The 15,030-nt window shown below is 35.4% G+C and overlaps 1 protein-coding gene across 7 annotated transcripts in view; it reads left to right on the top strand.

Annotated features, from left to right (window-relative positions):
* The window catches only part of HORMAD2 (HORMA domain containing 2), a 74,843-nt gene that overhangs the window by 1,825 nt on the left and 57,988 nt on the right, over positions 1–15,030 (top strand). For 5 of the 7 annotated variants that reach the window (XR_006531440.2, XM_014834958.3, XM_070516360.1 and 2 more), the window contains exons 2-5: positions 5,079–5,166; positions 10,562–10,703; positions 12,637–12,700; positions 13,494–13,530. Coding sequence is in view for 6 of the 7 variants with exons in the window: in XM_014834958.3 (XP_014690444.1) it covers positions 5,116–5,166; positions 10,562–10,703; positions 12,637–12,700; positions 13,494–13,530 (294 nt within the window). In the remaining variant the exon portion in view is untranslated. The remainder of the gene's footprint in view (positions 1–5,078; positions 5,167–10,561; positions 10,704–12,636; positions 12,701–13,493; positions 13,531–15,030) is intronic. The other 2 variants (XM_070516363.1, XM_070516364.1) reach the window with 1 other exon arrangement.

A 15,030-nucleotide genomic window follows, 5' to 3' on the forward strand; every position in this document is an offset into this window, starting at 1 on the left:
AAAAAAAGATTGGCAACAGATGTTAGCTCAGGTGCCAACCTTTAAAAAAAAATTGTTTTGGAAGATTGGGAAATATGGGCAGAGAGAGTTAGGAAATCAGCTGTCACTGTGTTTGGACAAATGTAATAAAATTTCGGTCTTTGCTTCACTCAGAATGGAAAAATAAAGGGTGGCTTCAGGCTTAATAAACAAAACAACAGCTGGTTAATCTTTATCTGAATCTCAGATTCACACATAAAAGGGCAAAATACTAAGTAGATGTACCATCATTTTAAATAGGGCAGTTGAGATGTAGGTCAAGAGGTAAGCCCAGAGTGAATCTTTATCTGAGAATGCACAGAAATCTTGCCTCTTTCTCAAGATCATAATCCTTGTCACAGAGTGGACACATCAAGCTTACATACATATCAAGCTTGATATGTATTGATGCCCTGTGAAATTTCAGATGTTTGTGGATCCAATATGCAAACAAATATATGTGAAAGACATTTGAAAGTTAGAGTTTTGTTCTTAAAATCCATAGTTATGAAATCTCTCCTAGGTTTTTAGATAATGAGTCAGAACAAGGTGATAAAAAAACATCAGAGCTATTCTCTGAGAGCGCATGATCTGTAGAGTCATACCTCCTGGGGCTGTCAGCTTGTGAGCTTTCAAAATGAAGCAAGGTTTGTACTTGAATATGAGACCTCCACAAAACACCTGCTCAAAGGAAAAACAACAGTAGCAACAGAATAGTTAGAGGATGAAAGGAGCCTGGCTGTTTAAAAAATTATTTAAATCTTTTTTGCCTTCCTGAAGCAAGTTCATTCTAGAACTCCAGAAAGAGAGATACTACCATGCTTAGAAATAAGCAAACAAGCCCAACAACTAGGAAGGCACTGGTAGTACATCATTTTAGATGGAATGAAAACAAAGGGGAATTTCATTTTAGGGAATCATTAGATAAACTCCTAAATTGTGAGTCAAAATTTCTTGAGTTTTAGTCTCAGTTCTGCCACTGAATGGCTAATTGACCCTGGGTAAGTCATTTGGTTTCTCTGGACCTTAATTTCCTCCTGTAGAAAATTAGATGTTTGGACTAGATGGCGTTTAAAGCTCCTTCTATCTCTAAAATTCTGTAGTTCTTCTCTAGATCCTTAATTCTTCCTTGTTCCTGTAGTGCTTCTCCATTGACTTAGCAAATATTTATTGAGTACCTACTTTGTTCCATTACTGGAAGGAAGGATTCAAGAATGAGCTAAATCAAACACAAAAGTCCACATATTATATTATTCCATTTATGTGAAGTGTGCAGTATAGCAAATCCATGGAAATGAAAAGTAGATTAGTGGTTGCAAGGAGAGGAGAATGGGGAGTGCTAATGGGCATGGGGTTTCCTTTTTGGGTAACAAAAATGTTCTGGAATTAGAATTAGAATTAGATAGTAGTGATGATTGCAAAACATTGTGAATATACTAAAACAGTGTGATTGCAGTGTTAAAAAAAAAACCCAAAAAATAATGAACTAGACAGACACAACTTTGCCCTCATGTTAGCTCGCAGTGGAGTGGAGTGGATACTTAAAGGCATCCATGATACAGCACATATTGCAGTGGACACACAACCCGGAGTTGGTGATGGTGGTGAATCAGGAAATAATTCCTTGAGAAAATTATACTAAACCGCATCTAGGAGATGCATAGGAATTGAGAATGAAGGAGGATGTTTCAGGCAGAAGGAATATTGTGAAAGTCTGGAAGCTAAAGAGAATATAGTCCTTTAAGGTAATTAAAGTAGGTAAGAATAGCTGAAGCATAAAAGCGTAAGGGAAAGTGGTTAGAGATGTGGCTCAGAAGTCATGAGGCAGATCTTGAAACCATAGTAAGGAGTTTGGATTTTATCCTGAGGGCAGTGGGGAGCCATTTAAGTATTTCAATCTAGGAAGTTACATAATCAAGTTTGTAATTTAGAAGGAAAACTCTGGCTATAACACAAACAACAGACTGGACAAAGTAAGACGGTGACAGGCAGACTGGTGGAGCAGTCCAGGCAAAAAGTGAGACTGATCTGATCTAAAGCAGAGATGGCAACAACGTGGATAAAGTGAGGAGTGGTCACATTTGAGAAATGTTAAGGAGACTGGATGTTGGAATGAGGGAAGGAACAGGGTTCAGTCACAGGTTTTAGGCTTGAGCAACTAGGTATTTGATGATGTCATTTGCTGACCTAGGGAACAGACATAGGTTTCAAGGGAAAAGAATTCAGATTTGAGTGTGTTGGGAACATGGAAATGGAACTGTCTCAGACAGTTAGAGGTCCAGATCTGTAACTCCGCAGAGAGACCTGGGCTGAGGATATACATATAAGAATCATTAGAATAGAAATAGTAATTGAAGGAGCAGGAGTGTGTTTGGAAGTACAAAAAAAGAGCTCCTAGGACAGGACCCTGAAAAACACCAAAAGCTAAGAAATGGGCAGGGAAAAAAGTCTGAAGAGGACCATGAGAAGGAACAACCGGGAGGTTGGAGGAAAACCAGGAATTCAAACATTAATATAAGATTTTTTAAAGCAAACATTCTTTGTTATATATAATGAAATGTGTGTCAGATAGTGTTCAAAATGCCTTAAAAATAGTGCCTTACAGCAACCTTATGAAGTGGATACTATTACTATCCCTGTTTTACAGATGGGGAAACCAAGGCACACAACCTGCCCAAGATCATAATGGCTAGTGAATTGCAATCTGAGATTTGATCCTAGACAGTTTGGTTCCAGAAGAGTCCATGTGCTTAACCACTATGCTATGTTACCCCCTCAGATAAACACATGTCCAGATAAACACTGTGAGAGCCCTAAAACGTTGGATTTATTGCCTTTATTTAACAAAAAGAAAACCCTGATTGATTAAGTAATTTGACCACTTCACACAGTTGCTAGGTAGTTGAGCAGAATTTGAACCCCGGTTCCTTAACTTCAAAGCCTCTTTCTATTAGATTATATTGCTGGTTATTTTTCTCTGTCTACATACGTATGTGTGTATAAAATTTAATTTTACGTATTTTATACATGCTAATTCCTCAGGTATTTACCAAATGCTAGTAATGACTAACTTTGAATCCTTTTTCAAAAGCAAGTGCCCTAGCCGTCTCAGAGTTTTCAGTCAAAATATCAACTTAATTCAGGTTAGCCATACATTCCAACAATATGGATGTAGTAATGCATTATGTTCTAATTGGCTGATGCTGTTTTCGGGGCTTGATTCTCTAGGAATACCATCAGAATGTCTTATGATCATAGAGAAAAGCTCCGTCAATATAGGAGGCTATTTAAAAATCATTATTTCTCTTATTTATTGTCTGTAAGACTAATAACTACCCCAGAAGGGGATAGTTTACCATGGTTTAAATGGACCGAACTGGAGCTTAAACTCTTGTAGTTACTTATTTTTCCCATTTTATTTCTTAAAGTTGTAAGGGAGGCAATTGATGTGTTGAGTCAGATTTGAAGGTTATACTCAGAAATGAAGGTTATACTCTGAAGTCAACAGGAGATACCTTGGAATCTTTAAGGACAAAAAGACTATTAGGTGGTTTTCAGTTTCATATAAAATACTGTAAAAGAGTGTCCCCTAGTGCTGCTCTGAAGAAGTAATTTGAGAGAAATTAAATATTACCTGTTTATAATCTCTATCACCACCTTGTGGCAGTGTCCTCAAATAATTCTGCCCTCTTTTGTTGCACAATCTTCCAGAGTCTTGCATTAATCTGTACACAAAAACAGATCACAGGCTATCCTGGGTGATCTAGAATGGAATGTCCTTAAATGGGTTATTGTACAAATATTTTGGTTAGAACTCCATAAAACCTGAAAAGAAGCCCCAATTTAAATTAAATTATAGCCTTTCAAAAGGAAAAGGGAAATTTGCTTCTTTTTTTACGTTAGTGTGCTAATAAAAGTGAAAACTAGATATATTTTAGACGTTAACTTTTTTGTTGTGATAAAATAAACATAATATAAAATTTACCATTTTAACCACCATTAAGTGTACAATTCAGTGGCACTAAGCCTATTCACAGAGTTGTGCAACACCACCATTGTCCATTTCTATAAATTTTTTTTATCATCCTGAACAGAAGCTCCCGTTAAACTCCCCGTTTCTTGCACCCTCTAGTGCTTGGTAACCTCTATTCTACTTTCTAACTCGATGAATTTGACTACTTTAGGTACCTCTACCTCATACAAGTGGAATCATGCAATATTTATCCTTTTATGTCTGGCTTATTTCACTTAGCATAGTGTTTTCGAGGTTTATCCATGTGGTAACATGTATCAGAATTTCATTTCTTTTTAGGACTGAATTATAGTCTATTGTATATACCACATTTAAAAAATCCATTCATCTATTGATGGACAGTTGGATTGTTTCCACCTTTTGGGTATTGTAAATTATATTTCTATAAACAGTGTATACTTGTACAAGTATCTATTTAAATCCCTGCTTTCAATTCTTTTGGGTATATACCTAGGAGTGGCATTGCTGGATGATATGGTAATTCTGTTTAACTTTTTGAAGAACTGTCATACTGTTTTCCACGGTGGCTGCACCATTTCACATTCCCACCAACAGCACACAAGGGTTCCAGTTTCTTCACATTCTCACCAACACTTGTTATTTTCATTTTTTGGGATAGCCATCCTAATGGATATGAAGTGTAAACATTAACTTTTGAGTTGAATTTGAAAATTAATTACGCATGAAGTTAATTCAAGAAATGTCTTTGAGCCTGTTCTATATACAGAGCACTGTTACACTCAGAGAATAACGAGGATGAGTAAAATATATTATTGAGTCTTTATGTGATTTACAATCTATTTTTCTCCTCCAAATTTGGCAACAAGTAAATTAAATTTTCATTGAGTGGTTGGAAAAACTAATACAGAGACTTTATGCCAAATTTATAGAAAATTGGTAGTGGAGATAAAAATATTTATTAAACTAATTTTCCAAAGAGTACAGTCAAATGCTAATTATATAGTTCTTTGGAAAATTCACAATAAGGATTATATTAGGCAACGTCTCTAATTTTTTTTTTAAACAGGTTAGATTTGTTGAAAGAATCCTGATACATTCCGATAATGGCCACAGCTCAGCTCTCTCACTCCATCAGAATTCACAAGGCATCTAAGGTATTTATTAAGAATTAAAAGAAAATCGATGACTATCTAGTGAGCTATTTCAGAATCACTACTTTAATCTTTGTATTTTTTTTAAACAGCAGTTTTATCAGTTAATTGGTGCATAATATTCTGTCAGATTATGTCTGCATTTTAACTGACTAATGGACTGAGGATGTTCAGAAAATTAGAATAGATTCCTACAAAGTAACTTACTGGGTGCTTGTTTCATGTTTATATATTTAGATTTTCTGCAGTAAAAGAAATCAGAAAGAAAAAAGATGTTTAAAGAGATTGGATCTTTGTTAGCCATTCACTTCCTGAAGCAATTAGGAAACTTCTGCTGCACACCATAATGTAATTATAAGAACTGAAAGTGAGAGTCCTGGAGAAACTTGGATACTGGGACTCTGGGGGAGCATTCCAGGGCTGTGTTCACCTGGGCAAATTTATCTTGTCCTATGACTTTATTAATGAATCATTCATCTATTCATTGAGAACACAATGTTATATAACGTATGTGTAATACTGTGTTATTCTCTGAGAGAATTTTTTAAAAAATGGATTTTCATCTTCCAGAATTTTATAATCGAGTTAGCAAAATAAGATTTATAGGAGTTAAGTCAATATGCAAAGCAGTATATGCATTATATATATGTGAAAAAGAGTAAGGCAATACAAATTGTAGGAATTTAGAGATTTTGTGTATACTGGAGTGGTTTGTATTTTCCTCATGAAGGAGATGGGATTTAAGGTGGACCTTGAATAATGAAAAGGATTTGCATAGAGGAGAGAGAAGAGAATTTCATGAGGAAAACCTAGCATATGCCTTGGTTCAGAATAATAAGTGAGCATGGCCTGTTTCAGAGAATAATGAAGAACCCATCCTTACTGGAGTGGAATGTCATGTTGGACAGAAGTAGGAAATAAAATTAAATGGGAACTTTGGAGAGAAATTAATGTGGATCTTAAAAGCTAGGCTAAGGAATTTATGCTTTATTCTGCAATCAATGGTAAGTCAGCAGGTTTGATCAGGAGAGTGAGTAAAATAATTGTTTTAGGAATATTAAGCTGTAGTAGAAGTAGGAAGATTGAAGTTGAAGGAGAATTAGGGCATAGAGAAACAGTCATCTTTCTGGCTCGAATTCAGTGTACTCACCAAGCAGACTCCTGATCTCATTTGATTTCCTAAGTGTGCTTCCTTCCTGAGGGGAAATTGCTGAGCTGGGTATATGAATTGCAAACAGCTTGGCAGTTATTTTTCTCACTGTAAATTAACAAATTGACCTTTTGATATAAACAGATCTTTGTAGTTTAGACTGCATGAGCTACTTCTCCCAGTAAATTTTGAGTGACTGTATGATTTTGCTATTTAGTACTTAAAACAACAATAATAATAACTATAGAAGCTAACATTTATTCAGCACTTACCATGTGCTGGGCACTGTGCCAAGAGCTTTATGTTATTATTTCAGTATAACCTTGCAATAAGGGGGAAACTGAAGCTCAGAGAAGTAAAGTAACTTGCCTAAGTTCATGCAATTCAACAGCTAAGCTGTCAAACATCAAATATCATAAACACACTATCTTATTAAAATAATTTATAATAGTATTTTCTGTTATCAAGCCATAATATTTTCAGATATTAGACATTTATAAAAACACCAGTGGTAACTCTTAAGGTGTTAGACCAGCTGAGCTGAGAAGAAAATCCCTGGAGTATAGAGAAGTAACAGAATTCTAGAGGCCTTTTCCAACCGTTGATCTTCATTACCACAAATGACCTTTTAGATTCTATATTTAAAGTAAATGTCTTTATACTTTCAGGTTATTTAATTTTACAAATGGTTATAACTCAAGTATTGCCTCTAAGTTTTGGCATGTTTTCAATAAGTTACTATATATGCGTGCCATGCCAGCTATTACCCAATTACCCAAAAGAACGTTAATTTCTCAGGAGCTATGAGGTACAAAAAGCAATTTTCTATAAAATTTTACACATACACACATGTATACCACATACACACCAGCACATCATACCTGCAAGAGTAGTAATGTTATTATATACCTTTTTAACAACTGCATATTATAAAGTTTGAAAAAAAAGATGAACTGATAATTCATGGCCACCATATAGTGTACCACAGAAGAGGCAATTTAATATGGCAAAATCATACCCAGAGTGTCCAAAAAGACATTCTAGAGCCAGATCTATAGATATAGAAAAGCTTTTTTTGTGTAAAGACATATTTGTGGATAGTACCTGCCTCTAAGTAACAGAATTATTAAAACTTCAACAGTTGAAACTGTATAGTATAGTAAAAAGATCCCTGAATTTGAATAAATAAGGTAAGCAGAGACTTACGACCCTGACTTTTAACAGAATAGATGTTTCACCTGGATTTGTACTTTGTATAAGTGAAGTCATACAGTTGTACTCATTTGTATCTGGTTTCTTTTATTATTGAGGTAACTTTGGTTTATAACATTAGATAAATTTCAGGTGTACATTATTGTATTTTGACTTTTATATAGACTACATCATGTTTACCACCAAAAAGTCTAGTTTCCTGTATCTGGTTTCTTTTGCTCAGCATTATGTGTGAGAGTCATTTATATTGTTAAGTATAGTTGTGGGTCATTCATTCTCATCACTATATAATATTCCATTGTGGGAATATACCACAATTTGTTTATCTATTCTCTTGTTGATGGACATTTGGGTAGTTTTCTGTTTGGGGATATTATGAATAATCTTGTTATGAGCTTTCTAATACGTGTATTTTGGGGAGCATTTGTATGCAAATCTGTTGGGTGTATACCTACGAGTGGAATATGGGTCATAGGATACGTGTATGTTTAGTGTTAGTAGATACCACTAAACAATTTTCCAAAGAGGTTGTACCCATTTACACTCCTACAACCAATGTTTAAAAGTTTTAATTGATCCACATCCTTGTCAACATTTGGTATTTTCTGATTTTTTAAAATTTTAAGTCATTTTGGTGGGTGCATAGTATTATCTCATAGTGATTTGTGTGCGTGTGTGTGTGAGGAAGATTGGCCCTGAGCTAACATCTGTTGCCAATCTTCCTCTTTCTGCTTGAGGAACATTGTCATTGAGCTAACTTCTGTTCCAATCGGCTTCCATTTTATGTGGGATGCCACCACAGGGTAGGTTGACGAGTGGTGCTAGGTCTGCAGTCAGGATCTGAACCTGCAAACCCCTGACAGCCCAAGCAGAGTGCGTGAACTTAACCACTATGCCACCAGGCCAGCCTCCTATCTCATAGTGATTTTATTGTGCATTTCCTTGATGAAGTTTGAGCACTTTTTCATTTGTTTGTTGGCCATTTGGATACCTTCTTTTGTGAAGTATCTGTTTAAGTCTTTTGCCCATTTTTATTTTCGGTTGTCTATCTATTTCTTAATGAATTTTAAGAGTTCTTTATACATTGGATATGAGTCCTTTGCTAGACATGTACTGAGAATATCTTCTCCACTCTTAAGTTGCCTCTTTTCTCTTAATAGTGTATTAATGAACAGAAATTCTTAAGTTTAATGTAGTCTAATCCATCAATACTTGGGAAATATTTTAAAATTATGATGTATTGACACAACACCAGCTGGAGTTCATGAGATATATTTTGTGCTTGGATTGAAGACAGTAAAAAGCAGTTTTATAGACTGTGATAAAAATGATCAAATTTTTATTTTTATGTTAATACATGTACACAATAAACATTGAATAATAGGACAACATATGTTGAAGTGATAACTAAAGATAAAAACCAAACTATCAGCAAATATATTCTATACACAGGATGACAGTTGGTAGACACTTCTTACATACTGACATAAAATTCATGCATCTGTCACTCTTTTATGACATTCCTAGTATGGCACACCATTTCTTAAGGCCGAATATCCAGTCATTTAAGAACAACCGTATAAATCCTGTAGTATGTCATACATACACACATATAAACTTTAGAAGGAAACTGTTGTTAGCACTGATACTTTTTATAGAACACTATCGGACATCATGCAGAATTTTAGTATTCTGCAGAACTCTAGCTTAAGCAAAGCACAAAAGTGTGGAAATACGTGGTGGTAGAATAGTAGATGAACAGTAGTTCCACATGGCTAGAGAGTAGTGTGCAGAGGAGAGGATAAGGGAGTGGCAGCAGAGAGGAGGGAGTGGGAGATGAGGCAGGAGAGCTAGGCAAAGTGTAAGATTGACAGTTCTCAATGCCATACTAAGGTACTTGAATTCCATCCTGTATGAACACTGGAGTGTCATGAGAAGATTCATATTCTTTAAAGTTAGTAATGATGGCAATAAGAAGGACAGATTGAACGAAAGGAACTGTTGGCGGGGAAATCAGGGGCTACCACAGTAATAAAGGGGATGAGTGAGTATGTCCTAAGTGAAGGTCGTGGCCTTAAGAAGGGAAAGGAGAAAACAGATTTGAGAACTCTTTTAGAGAGAATTAATAGGATTTAGTGATTGGATATGAGGTATGAAGGAGAGAGAGAAGCCAAAGCTGACCTACTTCTAGCCTGGATGATTGGAGTAGATGCTGATTCATTAGTCTGAGAATGAAACTTGGGGTCAGATTTCAGTCAGGGGTGATAGAGGTAAACTGAGTTTGAGGGGTTTACAAAGTGGTCTAGGTGCAGATGTTCAGAAAATAGAAATATAGAAATGGGACTCAGAAGAGAAATAAGGACTTGAAGTCTCTGTGTAGGCTTTAGCTGAAGCAGTGAGACTAGATGAAGTTACCAAAGAAGAGAGAGCTATGAAAAGAGAAGACACTGAAGACAGAGTCCTGGGGAAGGGCCAACATTTAAAGGGCAGAAAAACTGAAAAAAATAAGAGAAATTGAGATAGATATGGGAGGATAGGTGAAAAATCAAAAGAAAATCAGTGTTATGGCAGCTGAGAGAGAAGAGGGAGCATGTGGGCAGAAGTGTCAAACACTGCAGAGAAGTTATGTAGTATGAAGACAGAAGAGGTCAATGATAGGATGTATTTGGTGACCTTGGATAGAATAGTATAGAATGGAGGGGGTAAAAGACAGATTGCAGTGGCCTTTGAGGGATATATGAAGGGGAAGGAGATTATATAATCATAGTAAAACTCCAATTTTGCCTCAAACCCGTGGATCATTGTGAAATAAATTATATTAATAGTCTTGAGTTACTTGGGTAACTGTCTCTGCCTTTCTGCTCTGCCTTGCCTGTGGAGATCTATTCAATATTCAAAGCCCTGTTTCCTTTTGATTACCTATAAAGGTATCAGGTTTGAAGCCTTGAAAAATCTTTCCACTGTATCTGTGGCAATGACATGATAGGTTGAATATATTAAAGAATACTAACCTTTTTCATCTTTGTTTTATTCTAGGAAACAGTTTTCCCATCACAAATCACTAATGAGCATGAATCATTGATAATGGTGAAGAAACTTTTTGCTACTTCTATCTCATGTATAACATATCTAAGGGGCCTGTTTCCGGAGAGCTCTTATGGAGAACGCCACTTGGATGGTAAAATTTAACTAAATGGTTTCTTTGGCTGTTGTACCTCTTTTCTCTGTTTGGCAGGAGTAAACCTTTAATTTCTCACAGAGTATGCTAATTCCAAGTCATGAGCCCATTCTTCAACATCCATTTGCTAATTCATTTTCCATTTTAATTTCACTGTGTTTAGTGGTTTTACTTATAGGAACCGTTAGTTTCTGGCTAGATACCAAATGACAGACTGAGGAGAAAAGTAATCTGTATGGACAAGCCCAGTAATTCTAAACTATACCTGTAAAAGCAGCAGCCAGATCAAAATCTATTTGGTTGCTGTGGATTTGCACTGTTTTGTGCCTTAATTAAATTTGTTCTTTGAGGTATACTTTGGCATTGAGGAAGTTTAATGGAGCCAGGTGAAAAACTCTTCTTCCTGTTAATGCATATAAATATGTTGGAAAAAATTCCTACTCATGCCAAACCCATTTGTTGATTAGCATGGGTATTTAGACAGTTATTATTCTAACCATCTCTCTCCTTTTCTTAGTTGCCAGGTCTTCTACTTTCCTTCCTTTTGTTTCTTGTATCCTTAAGCTTATGATCTCATTTCCTTATATTAGAAGCTGTTTCTGGCTCCTTTCCTTCTCTCGTATTAAAAAAAAATGTACCTAGAACTCTTCAATTTTTCAAAATCTTATTATTTGTTTAAAAAGCTAAATTGTGATAATTTAGAAAATCTTGCTGATTTGTCACTAAAATGGGAACTATCATTTGGAAAATAAGTATAGAGAGCTACCAGTTTCCTTGTAAGATGTTATTTTGCAAAATCTAATTTTACTTTAAATTTCTCACATCCATATTTAATGATACGTTGCCCTCATTCCAATTTAATTTTCTTAAACAACATTTGATTCTCTACAAGAGCGTCAATGAGAAATGCGCGTGTGCTATAAACACAAAAGCATGGTATTTACAATCATGACAACCTCATTTGTGTTATGTCCTCTTTGGTCTATAGGATATAAATCTGTAATAGTGAATATGTTTATATGTAGCACATAATTACAGTTTCTCCTCTTGTTTGGAACACAGAATTGGAAAAAGACATGTTTTAGGTAATTAATTAAGAACTTATTGTGTGCCAATCACTACCCTAGGCATGGAGGATAATACCAGTCTTTATAGCTTTATTTTTTGCAACAGTCTTGATTGAAGTTATGTCTCCCTCTCAATGTTTGTACTTAAAGTAGCATATATCTTAAAAATGCTGAATACTCCTATGTCACTCTTTTTGGTAATCTCTAAATGTTATACCAACATGGAATAATTTTCATATCTCTCAGTAGAGGTAGAGGTGACGTCAATTTTAGGATAGGAAAACAATGTGAAAAGGTGAAGTGACTTATGCAAAAGTCATACATGAGTCAGAGATTGATTTTAGACTGATCTAAACCAAAGCTCTTTTAATAAGATTTTCCTATTCTTTCCTGACTATAGTAGAGTAGTTGAATTACCGATGGAATTAGTATTTGAGAATTATTCATGGAAAAAATTTTCATCCTTTTTTTTTATTGAAAGGAAGAGAAATATCACAGAAGTGATTTGAGATTGTGGTGTATGTTTAAATTGGTTAACGAAGATGATCTCAGTACTACTTTATAATTACTTAGAATTCAACAGGAGCAAAGAAGTGACACAAATTGATTTTGCATCCAGCTCAGTTGTGCTATATTGTAGAAACGGCGACTGCTAAACTATAATCAAAATCAGAACTAAGCCATTTATCAACATAGGATTTATTTTTAAAGTAAATATTTAGAGAGTCAAAATGTTTTTATAAGCTATAAAACTAGGTAAGTTATATAAATAAAATGGTTAAAGGAGATACTCTTATTTAGCATGGACAATTTTAGTATAGCAGTCTTTTGGTAGATGAGAATGGACTGTGTTTCTATTTTTGTAGACCTCAGTTTAAAAATCCTCCGAGAAGATAAAAAATGTCCTGGGTCACTGCATATTATCAAATGGTAAGTAATTGAAATTCCACAGAAGTTGAACAATATTACTTTTATCATGGCTAAAGTTACCCATAAGACTTTATTTGGTAAATCATTTCCTTAAAACTGTTTCTTTCCATCATCCTTTTTTTTTTTTTTTTTACAATTTCTTAGAAAGTTGTATTGATTATTCAATATTATCTTAAGATACTGACTTAGTTTTGTTTTTGAAGAAAATGGATTTGTATAAAGAAAGAAAAACATCAGTCAAAATTTGATTACTCATGGGGCTGGCCCAGCGGTGTAGCTGTTAAGTTCACACGTTCCACTTCAGCATCCCGGGATTTGCCAGTTTGGATTCTGGGTGCGGAGCTACGCACTGCTTGTCAAGCCAAGCTGTGGCAGTCATCCCACGTATAAAGTAGAGGAAGATGGGCATGGATGTTAGCTCTGGGCCAATCTTCCTCAGCAAAAAAAAGAGAGAGAGAGAGGAGGATTGGCAGCAGATGTTAGCTCAGGGCTAATCTTCCTCAAAAAAAAAAAAAATTGATTACTTATATGCAGGTCAGTATCCTAAATGATGTGGAAACCAAAAAGAAAAATAAGATGTGGTTTCCTACCTCAAAATTGCTTACCTGTTACTTAGAAAGTTCTATCAATATATTAAAAGATACTGGGAGTTTTAAAAATGATTAAATTAGAAAGGTGAATGATTATCAATTTGATGTACTTCAAAGCAAAAAACGTAAGTCAATTCTGTACTTGGAATTTTTTTGGCTTCGCATTTGGTCCAAATTGACATCGAATGTTTATTTCTTGACAGGATTCAAGGTTGTTTCGATGCTCTGGAAAAGAAATACGTAAGAATGTTTTCAAATTTACTCCAGGATCAAAGATTCATCTTTTATCCCTTTAAAAAAAGTTTAGCCTTTAGTTCGTGTGTTAACAGTGTACCAGTGCCTACATTTGCATTTATGAACCAATTTCTTTTTATTTTATGTCTTTGCTGTCGCATCGATGTCTCGTTTACATCAATTAGAAATGAAACCCTCATTTTTCTCTTTGACGTACTCATATCTTTTTGACCACAGAATTTCCTCTGAAGTCACTGGAAGAGATCCACAGGATGTGGGACAGGGGAGACAAGTATCTGGCACTTAGCACATTGAAAATTTTCAAAATAGTGGCGATTCAATTCGCAGATATGAAAGGAAAAAATGGACTCGAATAATGGGTTTTTATTCTGTTAGTTATTTTGTTAACAATGTTTGGTGCATGTATTTAACCTGTTCCCTCAAAATAGCTAGTATTGTAGCTTGAATTTTTTAAAAAATGTAGCTTGAGTTTTAAGTACATCAGATCTTTCTTGCTGCCGAAGACAGCTATGAAGGGTGTAAAAATTAGTCCAGTTGAAGAGACAAGATGTATATAAAAGAACTTTCTACCACTGCTTCTCCCACTTTTCTCCATCTGTGTGTTTTTATTCCTCAATTCCTATTCCTTTAAGAAATCTTGAGGTGAGTAAGCCTTACATTGACTTTTTAGTTGCACTCATACATTTCCTTTTTCATTGAACAGTTATTATTTATGGTTTATTCAACACTGACTTGGGGTATTGAGGGATACAAAAATAAATCAGATATGGGATTGTACACACAAAGAGCTTATAGACCATGGCAGAAGATAAATGATATTCATTTGCATGGCTGATGATCAGCTGCTACATACTGGCCCAACTGTACTTGCTGTTAAAATATTGAAATACTCTGTATCTGGTGGTAAATAGCTATTTCTCTGAGACCTCAAGTGACCCCCATGATGCCCCCCTCCTCACCCCACCAGTATTTGTCTTGGCATCTCCCCATACTGCTCCACAATCTTAGCAATTAAAGGGTTAACGCCTGTCCCAGGAGGAGTTTCCAGGAACCCAGGTCCAGGGCTAAGTTTGCATCCTTTCTGATTAGTCAGTACCTGTGCCATATTGGGCTGTTAAATATTGATTTTTTAATATCATATTTTGACCATCACCTCTATCACAAGTATAACTATAATAGAAAGTGATGGATACCAAAGGAAAGATAACTGATCATATGCAATGGAAGTGTGGAAAAGGAGGCGTTATATCCAGTGAGGGGCATGACGGAAATACTTGGGAGAAAATGACTTTTGAACAGCTTGAGAGGGGAAGAAGGTCATCACCAGCATTCTGAACAGTGCTCCTCCATTCTCCTTCATCTGTTGATATGGCAACACTTCCTGAGTGTCCATCGTTAAGGGGCAGTACAATATAGCTAAGAGCTCAAGTTTTGGAATCAGGCAATCTGAAGTGAATCCCAGTTCTGCCACTCAATACCTGTGTG

This window comes from Equus asinus, chromosome 8, assembly GCF_041296235.1.
Source record: "Equus asinus isolate D_3611 breed Donkey chromosome 8, EquAss-T2T_v2, whole genome shotgun sequence".
In the NCBI taxonomy this organism is placed as follows: domain Eukaryota; kingdom Metazoa; phylum Chordata; class Mammalia; order Perissodactyla; family Equidae; genus Equus; species Equus asinus.